Genomic DNA, 22,941 nt, shown 5'->3' with positions numbered 1-22,941 from the left:
TTTGTTTGTTTTATACCGGATTTTTCTTATGTTTTACACCTATAATTAATGATTAGAAATTTATAAAATCTATTTTAGAGCATTACATAATGATTAGAAATTTATAAAATCTATTTGCTTCTTCTGAAGTGTTTAGTTTTGTGTGAAACAGTCTTGTGAAAAGCCTCCATTTGCGATTCTTCAGATTTTTTCTGTTTCTAAACAGATGTGGTGGTTTTTTTTTTTTTTTTTATGTTTTTGGGTTAAATCTGGTGGTTCTGAGGTGGTAGTGGGACCTGAGGCTCCCGCTTGCAAAGCCTGTACTTCAACCCTTTGAGCCATCTTCCAGCCTCAATTTTTAGACAAATGTATTAAGCTGATAAGTAAATATGACATTATGTTGGAACTTTTTTCTTTTGGTGGGATTGGGTGTTTTGGGAGCTACACCTGGCAGTGCTCTGGACTTGCTCCTGGCTCTGTGGTTGGGCCTCACTCTGGGCAGTGCTTGAGTTGTGGACCTTCTACTTGGGTCAGCCATGCCGGGCAGGTGGCATAACTGCTGGACTCTCTCTGGCCTCTAGAAATATTTTAGGGCCACTCCAGATAAATCACACTCCTTCTGCTATTAGAAATTGTGTTCTCATGTACTGTATCCTTATGAAAGTTTGTAAACTACTTTCTCATTTTTTTTCCTGCTAATTAGATATCTTTTTAGAACTGTGGTCTTTATTATCTGTAAAGTATATATAGTAAATGCATTTAATAAAGTTTGTATAGGCATGCCAAGCAGTTTTTTTTTTTAATGCAGTTGTGAATATGCAAAGTTATTCCATTTGTTTCATTCCAGTTGGGTCTTTATCTTCCGAGGATCATGATTTTGACCCCACTGCTGAGATGTTGGTCCATGACTATGATGATGAAAGAACTCTTGAAGAAGAGGAAATGATGGATGAGGGAAAAAACTTCAGTTCGGAAATTGAAGACTTAGAAAAGGTAGAAAATTTTATTTTAATATTTTAATGCAAACAGTAAAGACATTCTTTTGTAACTTATTTTGCAATTTACCTGAAATTAGGATTAGCATCTTTATTTTTTTGAGTTTTGGCACATACCTGGCCTTGCTCGGGTCTTACTTTTGGCTCTGTGCTCAGGGTCACTCCTGGTGGGCTTAGGAGCCCATAGGTGGTGCTGGAATTTGAACCTGGGTCAGCTGCATGCAAGGCCAATGCCTTACCCATTGTACTATCTCTCTGGCCTCCAGCATCTTTATTTTTGACTTTACCTTTAACCCCTAGTTTTGGGGAGTGATAGCACAGCGGATAGGGCGTTTGCCTTGCACGCGGCCGACCCGGGTTCAAGTCTTCCGTCCCTCTCAGAGAGCCCGGCAAGCTACCGAGAGTATCCCACCCGCACAGCAGAGCCTGGCAAGCTACCCTTGGCGTATTCAATATGGCAAAAACAGTAACAAGTCTAACAGTGGAGACGTTACTGGTGCCCGCTCGAGCAAATCAATGAGCAATGGGATGACAGTGACAGTGATACAGTGATAACAGGCAGTGCTCCAGGGCCACTCCCAGTACTGCTTAAGGATGATGTGATGACAGGGAAACCCAGAGCTCCCACATGCAGAACATTTAACTGCAGCCCCTTGAACCATTTCCTTGCCCCTTATTTTAACTAAGCTTCTATGGAATGGCACTGATTTTTACTCCCATTATTTTGAAGGGTTGCTAAATAAATATGCAAAATATATACAGGTTTGCGTGGGGAAAGGTGGACCATACAGGCAGTGCTTGTTGAGGGGCAGTCCCTCAGGTGCTCAGGGGATGAAGTGCCAAGGACTGAACATTGGTCCTCCTGCAAACATCATAACCTGTATAACTCTCTCAGTTTAGCCCAACTTATTTTCATTTGTTTTTCCAAAATTATTTTATTCCTATTAACCTAATTTTTACATTTATATCACCACAGTGAAGGAGGTGTATCTTTACTTTTCACCTTAGAGACAAGAATATTGAGATACACACACACATTGAGATACACACACACACACACACACACACAATATTGAGACAGAGAAAACCTGACTGAGCTCTGAATTCAGTACCAGCCCTCTTCACATCATGTTATGCTATTCTGCTGAAAGTCACATTGGACTTTACCTGAGCGCTGAGGTAGTTACAGAGCCCAATCTCTTCCTTCAAATAACATATCCTGGTAAATGCTATAAGAAAGTTGAAAGAGAAAACATTTTACTCTTTTAAAATGTAAATTTGTAATATCCCATTCCCTATCCCCTGCGTCCCCCAGTTATCTGTCAGGAATAAATAGTTCATAACTTTATAAACCCCAAACCAATATAAATTCAAATGAAGTGAATTTTAAACATATTTATATCACCACTACAGAAAGGTCTCCATAGGTGTCATCTTAACAATATAGAGGACTATACTTAACTGTAAATTAGCCTTATTCTAAATCTCCAGTTAGCCTAGAATAACAGGAATTTTCCAAAATAATTCTCAGTAGTATTTCATTTTTAAGATTGCAATTTTTCATCTTTGGAAGGTAATCTTCCCTCATATTACTATACAGAAAACAAAAGACACTCTGGGTTCCTGACTTGCTCCTGTAAATCTGAACTTTTATGAACACATTTCTTTTGCAAATTAATCAAACACACAATTGCAGTTAGTCATTTTTTAAAAGTACATTCTAAAAAAAATGAGCAGATTTGGGTTTAGAGATAAAATTGAAATTAGAAAGTATTCAAGAAACAAGGTATAGCATATTCTCTTTTTAAAGGGTGATGATAAAATGTTACCCGTTAATGAGAGAAAATATCTAAATGTCTTACATTCTTTCTTGGCTTTATTCAAACTATTTCTTTCTACTTTTATAAGTAGGTTGCATAGAGTAACATCTACAATCTAGCTAACATTACCACTTAGCCATGAACTGGGGTAGGCCCTGTGATTGCAAAAAATTTTGCAATGTTCCCGAACTCCAGGAACTTTTAATGTGGGGTTAGAGGGTTAGACAAATAGTAAAGATTTTTAATGACATGCTATGGACTGTGAAAATGATAAGCAGTGAGAGTTGTGAGAAAAAGGGTTAATACAGTTCTCAAAGATGTTTAACCTTCTGTGGAGTTCGTAGAAGGCTTCTAAGAATAGACTTCTGTTTGTTAAATCAAGAGGCTGCAGTTGCAGTGGACCTCCTTGGCCTCCTTTGACTTACACTAGGCATTGCAGTTAATGCAGGACTTACGGCATTGATTAAACGTTACTCAATTAGCTTTTTGTAGAAATTATTAGATCCCATTTCTGTGGTTTTCATTTTGCTTAGTATATGCTGTATTTAAAAGTTTTGTAGTGATGTCTGTCAATAAATTTGTAGATTCAGAGAAACTGTAGACCATTAAATAGTTTTTTTTTTTTTTTCTTTTTGGGTCACACCTGGCGACGCACAGGGTTTACTCCTGGCTCTGCACTCAGGAATTACTCCTGGCGTTGCTCGGGGGACCATATGGGATGCTGGGAATCGAACCGGGGTTGGCTGTGTGCAAGGCAAATGCCCTACCTGTTGTGCTATTGTTCCAGCCCCAGACCATTAAATAGTTCTTTGCTGGTGGGAAGTGGACAAAGAAGGGTTAGGGTGCTACCAGTTATCCTAAGGGAGCTGAGGGCTCAGTACTGGGCCCTGAGATGTTTGGCCTTTAAAGTTCTCTGTATTGGACAGCTTCTCTCTCCTGGGCAGCTTCAGTCCCCTCACTGACGGCTAATCGTTCCTTCATTGAGCAGAGATCGAGTTTCTAGTACTGACTGTCCAGTTCCTTATAATTCTGAATCTTATCTATAGCAAAGCATAACTGTGCAGATGTGATCTCTAGTCTCTGGTGACATTTAGTGAAATATAAAATAGAGAAACCGACAGAATAGGGATTATTTTTTAAAGTATAAGCATTTCGATCAGTGCCGAGGTGCCCAGGATCACTCCCAGAAGTGCTGAGGATGGAGGGTTGTTTGGTACTGTGGGTGCTTGTCAGGGTCTTTACCACTTGAGCCAGATTCCTAGCTTAAAGGACTTCTTTAACTTTCAGAAGAAAAATTTAAATATTTCTATACAGTTTAAAATAATACATTCGGGGCTGGAGTGATAGCACAGCGGGTAGGGCGTTTGCCTTGCACACGGCCAACCCGGGTTCGATTCCCAGCGTCCCATATGGTCCCCTGAGCACCGCCAGGGGTGATTCCTGAGTGCAGAGCCAGGAGTAACCCCTGTGCATTGCCAGGTGTGACCCAAAAAAAAAATAATAATACATTCTACTGATTGTTTATTATTGGTGCGTGTTAGTTGTCTTAGGGGCTTGATGTCCAAGTTTCTTTTCAGAAATCACGGAAGTGTTGGGCGTGGGAGATGACTCAAAGGGTTATACATGTGCTTTGCATGCAGGATTCCCTGGTTTCCGTGCCTGGGCCAGCACAGCGCTGGGAATAGCCCCTAAATACTGCAAGTCTGACCCCCGAAAGACTTTGAATAAATTTTTATACTTAAAATGAACTTGATAGCTTATAAATGTGCCCTCTATTTTGGTACTTCAAATTTTAGCACATATGTTGTGGAGAATAAGAGGGGAACAAATCGGTTTCTTATAGCAGCACTTGGGTAAATATAGAGACTAGATTATGTCACTTATTTTTCATTATTAAACATTAAAGTAGGTTTTATGTAATGTTTTTATTTTATTTTATTTTATTTTATTTTTTTTAAACAAACTTTATTTTTTATTTTTATTTATTTATTTATTTTTGCTTTCTGGGTCACACCTAGCAATGCACAGGGGTCACTCCTGGCTCATGCACTCAGGAATCACCCCTGGCGGTGCTCAGGGGACCATATGGGATGCTGGGATTTGAACCCGGGTCGGCTGCATGCAAGGCAAACGCGCTACCCGCTGTGCTATCACTCCAGCCCCAATGTTTTTATTTTAACTTACTCATGTTATTGTTGCCTGTGAGATTTCAGTTTAATAGTCTTTTTGAATTATACCTTTTTAAGAGGTCTTTATGCTTCTGCTTTTTTTTTTTTTTAGTTGGCTTTTGGGCCATACCCAACAGTGCTCAGGTCTACTCAGCGTTTTGGACAGTGCCATGCCAGGGATAGACCCTGGAGCTCCTTCATGTAAAACATTTGTTCTGACCCGCTGGGCCTATTTTCCTGGCCCTATTTCTGCTTTTTTAAAATAAAATTTCTACCTGATGTTTATGGTGAAATGAGAAATAGAAATTATCTTTCTGCCACCTAGTAGTAGTTGTAGTAGCTGCTTCCTTTCTTCTCCCCCCCTTCTATGCATTATAAAAGTTATATCTGTACCTTATTGCTACATGAAATTTTTTTTGGTACACCTGGCAGTGCTCAAGGGCTACTCCTAGCTCTGGGGTCCCTCCCAGTGGTGCTTGGAGGACCCCATGTTGCTGAGGATTGAATCCGGGCCTCCCCGATGCAAGAATGTGCTCAGCCTACTGAGCTATCTGTCCAGCTCTGCTACCTGAATTTTAAGATAATCAGACTCACTTGGACAATTCTTTTCTTTCTTTTTTTCCCCCTTGTTCTTCTGACTACACCTCGGTGTATGATTCCTGGCTTGCTGTGTAGGAGGCTCCTCAAATGCGCTTGAAGGGCCATGAGCTGGGGACTGCGGGCCGCCTGACGCAGAAGGCACAGGCTGCAGCGTGTTGCTCTCTCCAGCCCTCAATTAGACCATTTTGTTCAACACACCCTACCTTATTCGTTGTGTTAGAAGAGTCTTGGGGTTGTTTCCTTGTCTCAAAAGGCATTTTACTGTTTATTTTCACAGGAACACTCCACAGCACTCCACAGTGCTGTGCTAGTTTTTTTCTTCTTCTTTTTACTTTTATCAGCTTTTTCTCTTGATTACTAGTACAATTACCTGCATTGGTGCTCTCAAGCCTTATTGATTGGTCATAAGATGTCCCATAGATTTAGAAATAAGATGATGAGGACAGCGAAGAACATTACTCTGTGAAGATGGGTTGCATCCTGGTTTTCTGATATGTGAAGATAATGTATCGTGGGGTTAAGAGAATTAATGCTATTTTTCTGTTTGTAGATGAATATTGCATGGGGTGTTAGTGGGGTTAGTCACAGCCAGTAGTCCTGGTGATTGAACCAAAGTCTGGTGCATGTAAGGCAAGTGCCTTGGCACCTGTACTATATATACACACTCTTACCTCTGTTTGTTAGGTGAGTGAGTGGAGGTGATTTGCTCATGGTAGTAATAAACAGCTAGCCCCCTAATAGTTTTTCTGCTACAAATCTTTCAGCTTATAAAACTTTTCACTTAAAGGAACAATCTGACTCAAATGTGTCCCTTTTTCAACAAAATACTTGAAAAAAGGAGAGAAGAACTCTTATATTTGAAATAAGGTGTTATCTAAATATCTAATTACCACAGATCTTGGAGACTGAGATTTGCTAATACAATTTTGGAAAAATGTATGCTTCAGAGGGGAGGGCTAAGTGCCTTATTAATTAATTGGCGCGGATATAAAACCCACTTGTGAAATGCTTTAGTATTTTCTGTTTTTTCTTTAGGTGTTCTAGTACAGGGGCTAGGAATGTAACTCATCAATAGAATACTTTCCTTGCATGTGTGACATCTTGGATTTGATCCCTAGCATCACACAGAAATAAAGTTTTGGGTCAGATAATTGCTCCATTTTAGCATCCAGACCCTTTTTGGATCATTTCCTCAATAGACTTGTAAAGTTTCCACTAAGATGATCATCCCCCTCAGCCAGTGATCATGCTTTTGTCTTTTGAGGGTAAGTAGGGTTTTCTTGAATGACCACCCAGAACCTCTTATTTTGAGGTTCCCACACATGCAGATTGGCTTTTATTCTCATTATTCCTTCTCTGTCTTCTGTCCCAAAAGTCTGTCTTATCTGCCATATCCCTGGCTTACCCCTAGATTCCACACGCCTTCCCCCTACCCCCCCAGCTCTCGTTTCATTCTTTACTTAATTTTTAAATTTTGGCATGGAATCCTCCTCTTAACATTTCCCACATTTGCAACAGATTCTCTCTGGCCCTGTGGTGCACTTAATCATTCTCCTTTTGTGTTTATTGGGTCCACTCCCATTCAACTTCTGATAGACTGTAAGGTCACCAATAATTCTCTATTGGCAGATGGCAAAGACTCCATCTGTCTTTATCTCACTTGATCCAAATCTTTGCTGTTTGATCCAGGTGACCATCCCTGAGTTCTGCATACTTTCTTCTTCCATAACTTACACACTCTGCTTCTCCCAGTTCTCTGATATCTCCCTGAGTTCTATTTATGAGCTTATCTCTCTCCACATTTTAATTGATGGTATTCCCCAGCGTTGTAGCTTTTGTGTTCTCTGTTTTTTCCCCTCAATAATCATATTCAAAGCTTCTTGTTTTAACTTTGTAAGTCTTGATCATCTACCATTTACCTTTTGCCCTTATTTGTCTTTGTTTCTGTCTCATAAAGGTGCTATAGCTGTTTAAACTTCTCAAGCCAGAAATGGGCAACCCATTTAGTTTTCTGTGTTACTTTCATATACTCTTAAGTAAGTCAAGAAACTGATTCTTGGGTCCCAGAATATGGCTTGATGGCTTAAAGGGTTTGCCAGACACTAACATGAGGCTGTGAGTCTTAACTTCTAGGTGGCTGAGGTGAGCAGTACAGCCCCCAGTCTGGGATCCTCTGAGAACAGGGGAGCGGGGAAATTCTTTTCCTTATTTTGCTTAGATAATTCCTCCTTAGTTCTGGCTCTTATTCTATTCCCTCTGGAAAGCTATTTCCAAAATACAAATCATGTTTAAAATTCTCTGGACGTATCCCATTGCCTGTGGATTATTATATCTGAAAGTTCCCCTAATGAAGCATAGATTCCCCCCGTTCTGTCTATCCTCTCCCTGAGTGAGCTCATTCAACCAACTCCTGTGGCTTTAAATATCATTTAGATTCTAGATGCTAATGAATGCCAGATTTATATCTTTAGCCCTGTCTGATCCTCTGAGATCCAGGCTCCTGGCCAACCTTACTTTTCCACTTGGATCTTTTATAGTCTTCAAACTTAATATGTGTCCTCTGCAGAACTCATTTTTTTTCCCTGCAAAAACCTTTCATTTTTGTCTTTTCTATCTGTAATGTTCATAGCATAGAGGCAGTTGCTCAATTAGAAATATGATGAGTCCTCTCTTTCCCACACCTAGTGAGCCATTAGATTCTACCTCAGAATATATCTCATTTAACTTCTTCTCTCCATGACTGCTTTACTACTAGAACCCACTTGAGAACCCTAAGTATGCTCCCTGCTTTCATCTCTCCATTTCTCCCCCACTTTCCTTCCGGCAGCTGTCCAGCCTTTAAGAAGAAATTAATGCATCACTCTCTTACTGGAATTCTCCTGGGGCCTTTCTTTTGCTGTGTCTGTCCATGGTCCTTTCCCATGAGGTTTTCTGTGACCAGCCTCCATGTCTTTCTAGTCTCCTCTTGTTCCACTCTTGATTGTATTCCCCAGACTCTAGCCAGGGGCTTAGTGGGGAATCACCTCCAGGCCTCACGTACATTGTGGTCTTTGCCTCCGCTCCTCGCAGAATTGGTCTTTTCTCAAACTCCAGGGTTCTGCTGAAGACAGCTGACTGCCTTCTCAAATGCACGGTGAAACAAGGCCCTCCATCTTCTTTTGTCTCTTCGAACCCTGTTTGTTTGCCTTTGTAGTCATCGTCGTTGGTGGTTCTGTATTTGTGTGTTGTCAGTATTTTCCCCTCTGGTTTGTGAAGTGTAGAAAGGTTAAGACCTTACTTCATCCCCGGCAGTGTCACCCTGACACACAGTCACTTGGGATGGCTGATGGATCCTCATCTGTCAAACACCTTCATCTTTCTATTTTTAGCTCATCCTCAGACCTGCCAGTGGCACCTTCTATCCCATACCAGTAGTTCTGCAGTGCCAGGCTTCCCATCCCTCCAATCCACAGTTTATAGTGCCAGTTCCAAAAGTTACTATCACAGGCCTCATGTGGGTGGTACACTGTTGATTGATCTCTTTCTTCCACCAAGACTGAACTTGTTGAAAGTAGGGATTTTTCAGTAAATTTGTTTCTATTTCCAACACTGGTCTTTCTCTGCACACTGCCTAGCACTTAATGATCAGTGCTGTATTGATGGGCTGTCTCCCCTGCTCATAGAGGGAATTTGAATCTGAGGTCATTCTCCTATACCACCTTGAAGCAAAGGGAGCAGGCAACAGGGACTCTGCATAGAACAGGACCAGAGTCTAAATCTGCTACTGAGTACCATAAGGGGTTCTTGGATTTACAAGAAGAATTTGTGAGGTTTCCTCATAGTGTGGGTAAAATCGAGTCCTCCTAACCACCCAACTGTTTGTGCTGACTCCATACTCTCCAAAGCAGCTTTTGAGCAATTTCAGTCCCAATCTGGAAGAATTTTCATGAGTGGTCTGATGGGAAGGTCATTAGGAAAGTTTCTGTCCCCTCCTGAAGACTGACACAGTAGCATTCTGACAACCCTCTTCTAGTTTCATTCAGCTGGAATCTCTCGAAAACAGTGAAAATTGTAATTTTCATGCCTCCAGAGGTGATAAACAGTCTTGGGGACACCCCATTCATGCTCACATAATAGCACTTGGATCCCATGTGGCACTGACCGGTGGCCTGCTGGCTTTCTTAGACTCATTGCTGAATTCTGAATCCTTTAAACCCAGTTAGTGATCATTTGTGGGCATGTTTTACACTTTCTCTTTTAGCGTTTTCATGCTGTTTGTTTCATGATCTAGTTCTTAAAGGGAAAACCAAACAAATAAGTCAAAAAGCATCACTTACTGGATGTATACAATATACATCCTTAAAATGTTTCATAAGGGGCTGGAGTACATCTTGTAGGGTGTTTGCCTTGCATGTGGCTGACCAGAGTTCAATCCCTGACATTCCATATGGTTCCCTGAACACTGCCAGAAGTAATTCCTGAGTGCAGAGCCAGAAGTAGCCCCTGAGCATTGCTGGGTGTGGCCCAAAAAAGCCAAAAAAAAAAAAAAGTTTCACAAATAAGCTAGCATTTTGCTTTTTTTTGTTTGTTTGTTTGGGGGCTGCATCTGTATGCTTAGGAGTCACTCCTGATGGGACTTGGGAGCACCATAAGTGGTACCATAAATGATGATAAGGATTGAATCCAGGTCAGCAGTATGCAAGAAAAATGCCCTTCCTGCTGTATTGTATCTCCTCCCTGCTAGTCTCTGGTCATATTACATTGAAATTATTTACTTTTGTGGGACTCCACAAAACCCGGAACTAATCTTTAGCTTTCTCACCTTTAAGACAGTGGGGAGTGATGGAGATTTACTCATACGTATATGGGGGGATCAATAGGCATAGATAAAATATTGGGGAAATGAAAGATTAGTTGTGTTTGAAGGTGAATGTATCAATGTTATGGTACTGTGTATTCAGCAAGGGTTTCCGTCAGATGTCTCCTAATAAACCGAGAGACTGGAGTAGCACAGGAACGGGCAACACATGCATGATCTCCAGCAACTGATGACCCCCAAGAGCTGGGGATGGCCCTGAAATCCCTGAGCACCACAGAAGTGGTCCTGGAGTCCTTGGCATTGTACAGCCTGAGCAGTTCTGCATCCTTTGACCTCTCCATCCCAGGGAGCTGGAGTGGAAGGAGCTCCCTCGGCCCCAGAAATGGGATAGTCAAAGTGGTCAACTGTTAACTGCAAGGGAGCAAGATGGAAATTACATGAGGTCATTGATTCACTGAAAATGTTTTAAAGGCATGTCTTTTTTTATGAAAGCTTTTTTTTTCCCTCCTGGAAAAGTGTGTAATTTTTTTTTTCAGTGTGCAATTTTTTAAAAAGTAAATGATGCGGGAAAATTAAAACTAAGGTATCAATTGTTAGATTTTTTTTATTAACGTGTTAAAAGTAGGTCTAGATGTTTGATCCTGTTTTCTGATAATAGTACAAAAAAATCAAAACTAAAATCTGGTTTTGATTCGATACGGTTGTTTTGGTCATTTGATGGCATTATGGGTATCTGAGTTAAGCTGCACTTTAGTATTGCAACATATACTGAGTCTGTGTTTGTGCCCTGGCTTACATAGGAAGGAAACATGCCTTTAGAAGATTTACTGGCATTCTATGGCTATGAACCCACAATTCCAGCCGTTGCAAATTCTAGTGCAAATAGCTCCCCAAGTGAACTTGCTGATGAACTACCAGACATGACACTAGACAAAGTAAGTACAAACATTTCCAGATTCTGTTGACTGTTTCTGTTGGTGTCTTCAATTTAAAGTTGTTCACAGTTCTGAAATGTGAACATCTTTGGTGCTTATCATTTTGGTGAGATTATATATTTAATCTCATTAAATATATAATGATTAAAAAGATTTACTTTTTTAGATTTTAAGTAAATCTTAAAATTTACTTAAGATTACCATATTACTTAAAAGGTACTAGTGCTCCTCAAGACTTGGCTTGAGTATTTCCCACACTTTTTTTTTTTTTTTTTTTTGCTTTTTGGGTCACACCTGGCAATGCACAGGGGTTAATCCTGGCTCTGCACTCAGGAATTACCCCTGGCGGTGCTCAGGGTACCATATGGGATGCTGGGAATCGAACCCGGGTCAGCCACGTGCAAGGGAAACGCCCTACCCGCTGTGCTATCGCTCCAGCCCTTCCCACACATTTTCAAATTACTTGTAAACTGAAGATTCGAATGTGTTGATTGATCAGTCTCTCAGAATCCTTCCAAGTTTGCTTAGGTATAGTACAGTTAAAGAGAAATTGTATTTTCTTGAGCTCTGGGAGAGTCAGTGGCCCTAGCAGCCATGTCTCTAGTAATCTGTCTCCACATGCACTGGCTGTGAAAGCACCTGGTGGCTGCAAAAGAAAGAAATTGCTCTGCCAACACATCTGCAGGAAGCTATCCTCACCTTGCAGATCTCAGCTAGGGAGAGAAACAAATTACAGTGTTCATACTTTTCAGTCAAATGTGATGGTAATAGTATCGTAAATCTTAACAGTTCTAGTCATTGAGTGAATATTGAGTACCTCTTATAGAGACCTAAGGATGACTATACATTAGTATGAAATTTAAAGCCAGTTTGTTTTAAAATCATATCACTAGTTAGAACTATTAATCAGCGACTTTCAGTTATCAAAAGAATGGTGTTTGTAAACTTTTTCTTGTTTCAGTTATGTTGGTAGAAAGTAAGTTTCATTGCTGCCACTTAGATGATTATTATTATAAGTTCACTGTGGAAACGAGTCTGCAACATCAGATAATCTCAGCTTCTTGATAAAGTAGAATTATAAGTATTTGATAATAGTTCTTTAGATAATTCTACTAAATATATACATGAAATCAATTCTAGGAGAATTTTAAATTTACTTCTCTTAAAACTAAAGGCACTTCAACTAGTGATGGCATAATACTGTCAATTAATTTATGAAAGGATATGTTAAAAATCTGATAGGTGGTTGTTTCTAATAGTCACACTGTATTCCTGTTCTTACAGGAGGAAATAGCAAAAGACCTGTTGTCAGGTGATGATGAGGAAACTCAGTCTTCCGCAGATGATCTGACACCCTCTGTGACTTCCCATGAAACCTCCGATTTCTTCCCTCGGCCTTTACGATGTAAGAAACCAACTCCATAGTACCAACAAGCAGAATCTCTGCTGTAGCTTGAGAACCTTTCAATGCATCCAGTAGTTTAGTATCAAGCTATTCTTTTTTTTTTTTTTTTTTTTTGCTTTTTTGCTTTTTGGGTCACACCCAGCGATGCACAGGGTTTACTCCTGGCTCTGCACTCAGGAATTACCCCTGGCAGTGCTCAGGGGACATATGGGGTGCTGGGAATCGAACCCGGGTCGGCTGAGTGCAAGGCAAACGCCCTACCCGCTGTGCTATTGCTCCAGCCCCCTATCAAGATATTCTGAGTGCTTTTACTTAGGCACTTGAAATAAGATATTGTTTTAATCTGAACAAGATTTTAGCCTTCTTTAAAATTTGAAATAGAGGTTAATAATGCTGTTTGAAATGAAAAATTTATTAGTTTTTCAAAACTATTTCCTTTACTAAGACTCATTCATTGCTTTGGGAGCCTATCTTAATTCATCTGTGAAGTTTTATAGACTTGGATGCTTTCTTTAAAAAGTCCCTGTTTCCCTGCTTATTAAAACTGTCAGTTGCTCAAAAGTATTCTCTTTTTAATTCTTAGTTGTACAGTCCTTTTTCTTTAGAACTTACAATATTTCATAATATATATCAATAATATTTAAAGGGTCTTTGAATAGAAATAATTTCTTATATGCAGTCATGTTTATTTCTCAGGTATTCTTATGGTGGAACTATTTAGTTAACAAGTTCAAATATAGGGGCTGGAGTGATAGGACAGCAGAGAGGGCGTTTGTCTTACACATGGCCAACCCAGGTTTGATCCCCAGCATCCCTTATGGTCACCTGAGTACTGCCAGGAGTGATTCCTGAGTGTAGTAGAGCCAGGAGTAACCCCTGAACATTGTTGGGTGTCACCTCCCCCCCAAGAAAAAAAAAAAGAACAAGTTTAAATACACATAGAGGATCCTGTGCAAAAGTATCATTTTGGTGGACTGAATGTCTCATTCTTGTGTGTCTCATTCTGGACTAGTGTAATCCAAACACCAGTGCTTTGCTTTTTTTTTTCCTTTTAAATGTGATCCTAGTATTTTCCTCTTGCCTTTCCAAATTAGCTACATGTACATCAAATAATTATGAGAATACTATTTATTAGTGTTTCAGTGTCTTCTTTTAACTATTGTCAAAACATTCTCATACAGTTCTCACATAAATGTTCTCCCAGTAGTATAAGAGGTTCAATGTATTTGTGCTGATCTAATTTATTCAACAAAAGTTTTAAAATACCATATACTAGGCATTCTTCCAGGTGCTGCAAAAATAGGCAATGAACACATTTCTTAAATTTTTTTTTTTTAAAGCAAATACTATCTGTGACGGGGATAAGGAATCAGAGGTTGAAGATGTTGAAACAGACAGTGGTAACTCACCTGAAGACTTGAGGAAGGTAAACTGCATTATTATCATAACTTAGCAGCATCATAATTTAGATTTTAGCAGCTTTTAAAAATGTTTCAGAAATAACTTGATAATTTTATTGTTGTGAGTAACATTTCTGATAGAATTAGACCTCTTCTTAAACTGATTTTTTGTAAGTCGTAACTTCTAAATTTTCCTGTAGGAAATAATGATCGGTTTACAGTACCAGGCAGAGATTCCCGCGTATCTCGGAGAGTGTGATAGTAATGAGAAAGGTAAGGAAGAGTTTTGATTTTGATAATATTAGGTAGGCTAAGTTGCCTCTTAATATCTTCTTTTAAATTGGTATCTGATTCTATACCAGTCTTGGCAGTTCAGCTTGGAGTGAAAGTTCCAGTGTCAGAATATTTAGGCCTGACTTAGAAAAAAATGTATCAAAATTTACCCTGGGAGCTACCTGTTTCCCACACAATGCTTCTTAAGAAGCAAATGTGCTTATTGGCTGTTAGAATAATGGAGAGCCTCTTTCTGAAGGCGTGACTGCTGGGCCCTATCCTCCAGGGGACAGAAGCAGATAGAACCTTATCACCTTAGCGAGTGATAGTGTGTGGGATATGATACTCTTAGAAGAGACATTCTGAGGAGGAGCGACTAAAAGAAATGGATTAAAGAGTTGATTCATCCCTGTGAAATAGGGGACAGAAGCAGCACAGTAGCACAGTATTTCTTGAGTTCTTTTTCTCTATGTCAGGCTAGTCAACCTTTTAAAGAAAGGAAAGGAAGGGAAGACAGACTTTCTTGCCATCATTAGCCTTGGCAGTTCCTAGCCACACTGTTTTCCTAAATTGCTTTCAGAGTTTTGGAAGACAGTTGTCCCAGGCAAGCAAATACAAAGTGGTCGTATTCAGATGCCTCCAACTTTGCACCCCCATCCCAGTACCACACGTGACCTTAATCATGTACATACGAACAGCTGTATTTGTGCTTAGATTGAACTTTGATATAGACTCTTTTTTGTTTTGGGGGCCACACTTAGCAGTGTTCTCAGGGATTATCTCTGCAGGCTTAGGGGACCAAATGGGCTGCTAGGGACTGAGCCTGGATCAGCCAAATACAAGCTGCAAAGGTAGACCTACATTACTGTCGCTCTGGCCCTAAGACAAACTCTTGAGTTCTGTACATTCAGGAAGAAAGAAATAACCTTTTGAAGAAATAAATCTATCTTTTGGAGAAGTTAATCCAAACTGTTTTACTTATCTCAGTTTTGACCAAAAGAGTAAAGAAACTGGTTCTAGAAACTTCCCTTAAGAATCAGTCTTTTGAGGGCACCCGAGCAATAGTACAGTGGGTAGGGCATTTGCCTTATACACACCCAATCTGGGTTTGGTCCCTGGCATCACATACGGGCCCCTGTGCCTTGCCAAGAGTGATCCCTAAGCACCGCTGCTTATGGCCCGAAACAGCAAGTCTTTAAGCTTTTACTATGACCATCTCAACTTGCCAGATAACCAGATTACCAGTGTCCTTAAGGTTAGTTGCTTGCCTAGTGTCTAGTTTTATTAAAGAAGAGAAAGGACAGTGTATATCTTTGATTTGCTTGTTAATTTCAATATGATAATGGAATTTTCAGTGTATGAAAATGAGGACCAGTTACTTTGGCGTCCTGGTGTGGTTGTGGAGAGCAAAGTTAAAGAATACCTTGTTGAAGCCTCACTAAGAACTGGAAATGAAAAGCCTGACCGGAATTCTGCAGGATCAATTACAAGGGACAACGAACAGGTACATTTCAGCTTATTCATTATCCCCACATTACCTAAACAGTGGGGCTGGAGCGATAGCACAGCGGTAGGGCGTTCGCCTTTCATGTGGTCGACCCGTGTTCGAATCCTTCACCCCTCTCAGAGAGCCCGGCAAGCTACCGAGAGTATCACACCCGCATGGAATAGACTGGCAAGCTACCCGTGGCTATCCGATATGCCAAAAACAGTAACAATAAGAAGTCTCACAATGAGAGATGTTACTGGTGCCCGCTAGAACAAATCGATGAACAATGGGATGACAGTGACAGTGACCTAAACAGCAGCAACAGAAACAGATGGCTTTTTTGGTTAGTTTTAAATTTGGCAAATTTGGTTTAAAAAAAAAAATCACAAGACCCAGAGCCAATTCTATACTGCTTTGTTTCTTTTCTTATGGTCCTTTTAGATTGCTTTGTGTTTGTCTTTTTGGTTTTTGCAGTGCTAGTGATTGAACCCAGGATCTCACATCCGCAGGGCATACACTTTACACACAGCCGCTCTCTGGTTCTCTTCTAGTCTTCTTTCTCCAAGAGAGTGCGTAGTGGGTCACAACCTGCAGTGCTCAGGGATCACTCCTGGTGGTATTTAGGGACTCCAGGCTAGGAATATAACCCGGGTGAGCCTGCAGAGCAAGTGCCTTGCATGCTATTCTGTCTCTCCCATTCCTCATATTTTTATTTGCCACTAGAATCCTTTAGCTCCTCATTCTTTTTTTTTTTTTTTTTTGGTTGACATCTGGTGATGCACAGGGGTTGCTCCTGGCTCTGCACTCAGGAATCACTCCTGGCAGTGCTGGGAGACCATATGGGATGCTGGGAATCGAACCCGGGTTGGCTGCGTGCAAGGCAAATGCCCTATCAGCTGTGCTATCGCTCCAGCCCCAGCTCCTTATTCTTTTTTTTTTTTTTAATTTACAGATATTTATACTTTTTTTTTTATAGTTTATTTTTAATTAGTGAGTCAACATGAGGGTACAGTTACAGATTTATACATTTTTGTCCTCATGTTTCTCCCTTACAAAGTTTGATAACCCATCCCTTCACCAGTGCCCATTCTCCACCACCAGTAAACCCAATATCCCACCCCCCCTTCCCAGTCCCGTCTCCCCCCACCCCACACTGCCACTATGGCAGGGTATTCCCTTTTGTTCTCTCTCTCTGAATAGGTGTTGTGGTTTGCAATAAAGGTGTTGAGTGGCCATTGTGTTCAGTCTCTAGTCTATATTTGACCCGCATCATCTTTCCCCCACATGACCAACAACCACATTTTACTTGCTGTTCCCTTCTCTGAGTTGCCCAGAATGAGAGAACAGCCTCCAAGCCATGGTGACAACCTCCTGGTACTTATTTCTACTATTCTTGGGTGTTCGTCTTATAGTCTATTATTCTATATTCCACACCCAGCTCCTTATTCTTGATGATTGTATATTTTGTCCTATAGTTGGAATACTTAATTACTTCTTCGTTTTTTTGATGGTTGGATTTTTAGATTTTATGATAAAGATCTGTGGATTCTTGAATTGTATTTGGGAAGTAATGAAAGGTAATGTGTAATAAGGCCCTTATTGGGAGCATTTGGCTAGTGCTATACACTGCAGCTCCATAGTGCTCCTGACAGGGTGTGGGGCGGGAGGTGTGAGATGTTGGGAAGGGTTTTTAAATGAACCTCTGCTTGGCCTCTGCTGTGATTCTGCTCTTACACTTGATAGCTTCAGCACAGGTGATCCTCACTCATGGGAGCCAGAGACAGGTAGACTCACTGGAATTCCTGAGTAACTGAGAGAAACCATACCAGCTGGACTTCAGAGTAATTTTGTCAATTAGAAATTCCACTGGGCTTTTATACTCATATTACACTTAAGCTATAAATTAGCTGGGAAAAAGTTTCCAAATTTTCTAAAACGGTACTTTTTTACATCAAAAACATGGTATGACTGTCCATTTACTTCAGTTTTTTGAGATTTTTTTTTTCCCTCACAAAAATCTTTGAGCTACATACATCTCATTAAATTATATATATATATACACATATATATTTTGTTTGTTTGTTTGGGTTTTTTTTGCTTTTTGGGGTTACTCCTGGCTCTGTACACTAGAAATTACTCCTGGCAGTGCTCAGGGGACCATATGGGATGCTGGGAATCAAACCTGGGTCAGCTGCATGCAAGGCAAATGCCCTACCCGCTGTGCTATAGCTCCAGCCCCTAAATGATATATTTTATATATGTGCATGCATATGTAATAGTAGTATACGTGGGAGCTGTTATAGTTGTGTATAGTTATGTACTATAGAGAAATATCAGTAAAAATATGTTATTAAAGCTTATCATTTTTCATTTTTTTCTCTTAGGTTTTCTAGTTAATTGTTTTTGTGGTGGTGGGTCCTTCCCAGCAGTGCTGGGGCCTGGGGGCCACACAGCAGTCCCTTTTGCCCAAAGGTTTGGGGCTCAGCAGTGAAGTGCTGACCAGCCTCAGCGGTGCTGGGGGCCACCAGGGCTACGTTCTGTGGCAGGGCTGGTGGGGGGCCAGAGTGGGGTGTATGAGGGCATGTACTCCATGGGATTAAAACTCTGGAGTTGAGCAAACAGGTTGTATGCTCCAGCCCTTTGGACTACCTTTCCTCCGAATAGGTTTCCTAGTTAAAGTTGTTGCTGAGTTATGTTCCTGCTGTACGTCTTACTGCACTAGCCGTAATTCTCAGAGGCACTGGGAGTATCAGTTTGAGACCTGCTTTTGATGATGCATCTCCAAGGTTTTTACATGAAGAGTAACGAGACCCAGAATATAGCTCAGTGATAGAGAGCATGTTGTATCCCTGAGTTCAATTCCCAGAGCCAGAAAAAAACCAAAACCAAACAAAAAAACAGAAGAAGATGAAAAAGGGAAAAGAATAATTTCAGGGCTGGAGAGAGAGTACAAGGTTCTAAGGTGCTTGTGTGCAGCCAAACTCAGGTTTTATTGCAGGCACCACAAAGCCCCTGAGCACTTCAGGGCATGGCCCAAATACCTTACCACCCTCCAAAAGAATAATTTCAGGCCCTGGTTTGATATAGGTTATCTTTGAGAAGGCTGTATCAAAGCAGGGACTAAAATTATTAGTAAGGAAGTATTTAGCTGCTTAGAACTATTACTATTATTTGTTTTGTGGAATTTGGGGTGGGGTTGAGGGGTGGGGCTGCAGACGGGACACCTGATGGTGTTCAGAGACTGATCCTGGCTCTGCACAAAGGAATTACTTCTGGTGGTGCTCAGGGGACCATATGGGATGCCAGGGATCGAACCTAGGTTAGCCACATGTGAGTCAAGTGCCCTACCTGCTGTACTATCTCCCTGGCCCCTTGGTACATGACTTCTAAGAGGTAGAATGGGAATAAAGAAACTGAGATGTGGGCTGGAGTGGTAGTACAGCGGGTAGGGTGTTTGCCTTGTCTGTGACCGACCCAGGTTCAATCCTTGGCATTACATATGGCCCCCCCAAGCACTGCCAGAAGTAATTCCTGAGTGCAGAGCCAGGAATAACCCCTAAGTATCATTGGGTGTGACCCAAAAAGCAAAAAAAAAAAAAAGAGAAACTGAGAGGCTAGTTGGAGTTGAGTCAATCTGCAGATCTTCATAGAGATGAAGTGTCTTGCAAAAATATCTTCCAGATGTCCTGAGATTAGCATTTCAACTGGTATTTCTCAGGATCTTAAAATCTTAAAAATATATATATTGTTTAAAATATAATATAAATACATATTGTTAAATTGAATGTTCAGTGATTTTTATTCAGTAGTTTCTTTTTCCCTTTGCTGTAGGCATTGTATGAACTTCTCAAGTGTAACCATAATACAAAGGAAGCGATCGAAAGGTACTGCTGCAATGGAAAGGCATCTCAAGGTAAGAAAGACGTGATCGGAGAGGGATATTGTCTTTGGGGGCTTAGAATAAACAAAATATCATAAGGAATGGAGCATCCTATAGCATTTTTTTTTGTAAGATGTATGTTCGTCTTCATAGCAAATAATTTTTTTTCCTTTTCTTACCCTCTATTTTAGACGTACCAGAGATTGTTCAAATACAAATTAGTTACCCCCCAGTCACCTCCACTTTCTTGAAGAAATAGTTACAGAACAAAGCAGCCCCAGAGATGACAATATATCCAAAGTAATTAAAAAGAATGATTTTATGATTTAATTGAAAAAAAAGTTGGTTTTTTTTTCTTTTTTCCTTTTTTTAAAAAAAGACCAGGAAAGTGAAAAGGAGATTAAAGTGTTTTTTTTTATTATTATTTAAAAGGAAACATGTATAATTATTCCATTGAATTCATTGCAGGAAATAGTTTTAGTAGTCATGTTTTTTTTTTTTCATATCTAGGAAAATGGTTAACTTTAATTTCAGTGTTTTTTGTCATATAACTAGATTGCATGCTCCATAGCATAGCTTTCATTGAGTCTATGTAGAGAGAAATTATAGTCTTGTCAATAGGTGGATAGTCTGTCAGTAGGTGGGAGAAATATAAAATATTGAAAGCAGTACATCTAAACTTAAAGATTGAAATAGTTTATTGAAATGTTTCCTTTGGGAAAAAAATTTTTTGTGTGTGGTGCCAGCAATCGGACCTCAGGCCTCACAAATACTAGGCATGATGTTCTGCACCTGAGCTTGATCCCCTTATCCCCAGCCCCATTGAAAAAAAATATCTTCAGGTTGCAGAATTCTAAGTGCCTGGTGTCTTTCTTACTCAAGCTATTTTTCACCTTTATGGTGGACTCTGAATGGCTCTGGGCATCTGGCCATCAGTATGAGACACTACACTTCTTTGAACCAGGCACGTTTGCCAGAAAGCTGTATGGGATTTAGTCTCTCACAGCCTGGACTCTTTCTCATTCCCTTTCTTTTCCCAAAGTATACCAGCGTATAGTCTACAAACCAACTAAAGTAATACAGGTTGTTATGGTTTCTAGTTAGAGGACTTAGGATTTTAACGTAAGGGTTTTTGTTGGGTTTTGTTAGTTTGTTTTCCTCATCAGGGAATAGCCTTTATTTTCATATGGAAAAAAAAATACATATGTTCAGTGTTTGAAAATTCAGAAAAGCAGTGTCTAAATTATAGAGAAACATTCAATTATTAATCCACCATACAAAGAAAAAAATTTTAAATGTTTATATTTTAGTATTCTAGATTTTTTAAGACAGGATATGCATATGTTTGGTGATCCTTACCAAAGTTTCCTTCATACACAATTTGTGTATGTGTGAGAAAGAGAGACTGTGTGTCACTTTTTATAGGGAAAACAGACTGAACATAGTTGTAATTCATTTACATTTGAAAGCCATTGAATTTTTTCTTAAAATTTCCTTAGAAGGAATGACTGCGTGGACAGAAGAAGAATGCCGGAGTTTTGAACATGCACTTATGCTTTTTGGAAAAGATTTTCATCTTATACAGAAGAATAAGGTAAATTAGGCAAATTGTACAGAAAAGTTGTTTAATAATTAAAATGACTAGAGGCCAGAGCAGGTAGGTACAGCAGGATGCACATTTGCCTGCACATGACCTGGATTCAATCTCCAGCATCTCACATGGTCTCTTGAGCAACACCAAGTAGTTCCTGAACTTTGCTAGATGTGGCACAAAAACAAAAAATTTAAAATGATTACATGGGGCCAGAGCAATGGTACAGTGGGTAGGGTGCTATCCTTGCACGTGGCTGACCTGGGTCCCCGGCATCCAATATGGTCCCCCATCACCTCCAGGAGTGATTCCTGAGTACCGTTGGGTTGGTCCGCCTCAAAAAATAAATAAAGTGAGTGGAAGCAACTGTTCATTTGTTTGGGGTCTGCTCTTGGAAGTACTCCCAGCTCCATGCTTGGGAGTTGCTGTAGCAGTGCAGTGTGTGGGGAAAACGTGCTGTGGATGGGACCTGCCGCTGAGCCCTCTCCGGCTCAAAAGCATCTAATGTTTAAGTCAGTTTGGGGTTTTAAAAAGAACATCTTATTCTTGTCTACCTTTAGGATTTCTAGCATTGCTCTAAACATAACTCGGATGTGCTCATTAAGCAGAGCTTGTTCATGGATTAACTGATGTTATATTCACATCCTTTGACATACAATTTTTATGCAGAAAATGCATTATGTATTTGGGAGGGCGGTGGTTACACTCTGAGGTGTTGCTCAGTGGCTTCTCCCAGCTGGGTGCTTGTGGGTCACTCCTCCACTCCTAGCAGTTACAGAGGACCACGCAGCACAGGATATTGAGCTGAACCTCCTGCATGCAGAGCTTCGCTCAGCCTTTTATTGACTATCTCTTCAACCCTAGTTTAATCTATTTTTTTTAGAAAGTATTTCTATTTTCACTTTTTCCCTGACTCATTTCATTCTATTTAGAGCTATTTAGAGGTTTGTGGCCTCAAAAATCACTGCTCACTACAAGCACTGCAGTCACTAAAGAAAGATAAGTAAATTTACTAAAAATATTCTAACACCATCAAATATTGAAGATGTAAAGCAGTAGGGACTCTGATGGCAGCAGGGAATCATTGCTGGTGGCAGTGCAAAATAATACAGCCACTTTGAATGACGTTGCGTATCCTTATAAAAGTGAATACACTGGGGCTAGAGAAATAGTACAGTGGGGAGGACGCTTGCCTGACCTGCAGCTGACCTGCATTCTATCCCTGATCCCATACAGGCCGTCAAGCACCACCAGGAGTAATTCCTGAGTGCAGAGCCAGTAACCCCTGAGCATCACCAGGTGTCACCCTAAACCAAAAATAAAGTGAATGTACTTTTGCCATACAACCCAGAGATTATACTCATCAACATCACCTAAAGGAGCTGAGAACTTGCATCTACAGAAAGACCTGCATGTGGAAGTCTATATATAGCAGTGTTTATTCATAAAGACAAAATTTGAAAGTAGCCTAGGGTCCTTCCAGTAGTCCTGGAATGGATAAGCCAACCGATACATCATGCAATGTGGAATACTGTTAGCTTCATCCCCACATTCCATATGGTCCTCTGAGCACAGAATCAGGAGTAAGCCCTGAACATCACTACATGT

General features: G+C 40.3%; 1 protein-coding gene across 2 annotated transcripts in view; it reads left to right on the top strand.

Annotated features, from left to right (window-relative positions):
* MIER3 (MIER family member 3) overlaps positions 1-22,941 on the top strand; it is a 34,140-nt gene that overhangs the window by 4,403 nt on the left and 6,796 nt on the right. Inside the window, exons 3-10 of one of the 2 annotated variants that reach the window (XM_055120780.1) lie at positions 827-972; positions 11,161-11,295; positions 12,580-12,700; positions 14,041-14,126; positions 14,301-14,373; positions 15,729-15,877; positions 19,694-19,775; positions 21,245-21,336. In XM_055120780.1, the coding sequence (XP_054976755.1) occupies positions 827-972; positions 11,161-11,295; positions 12,580-12,700; positions 14,041-14,126; positions 14,301-14,373; positions 15,729-15,877; positions 19,694-19,775; positions 21,245-21,336 (884 nt within the window). Of the gene's footprint in view, positions 1-826; positions 973-11,160; positions 11,296-12,579; positions 12,701-14,040; positions 14,127-14,300; positions 14,374-15,728; positions 15,878-19,693; positions 19,776-21,241; positions 21,337-22,941 lie in introns of both variants that reach the window. The other variant, XM_055120772.1, reaches the window with a different exon arrangement.

The sequence above is a fragment of the Sorex araneus genome, chromosome 1 (genome assembly GCF_027595985.1).
Source record: "Sorex araneus isolate mSorAra2 chromosome 1, mSorAra2.pri, whole genome shotgun sequence".
Lineage (NCBI taxonomy): Eukaryota > Metazoa > Chordata > Mammalia > Eulipotyphla > Soricidae > Sorex > Sorex araneus.
This window is presented reverse-complemented; position numbering and strand designations above follow the sequence as displayed.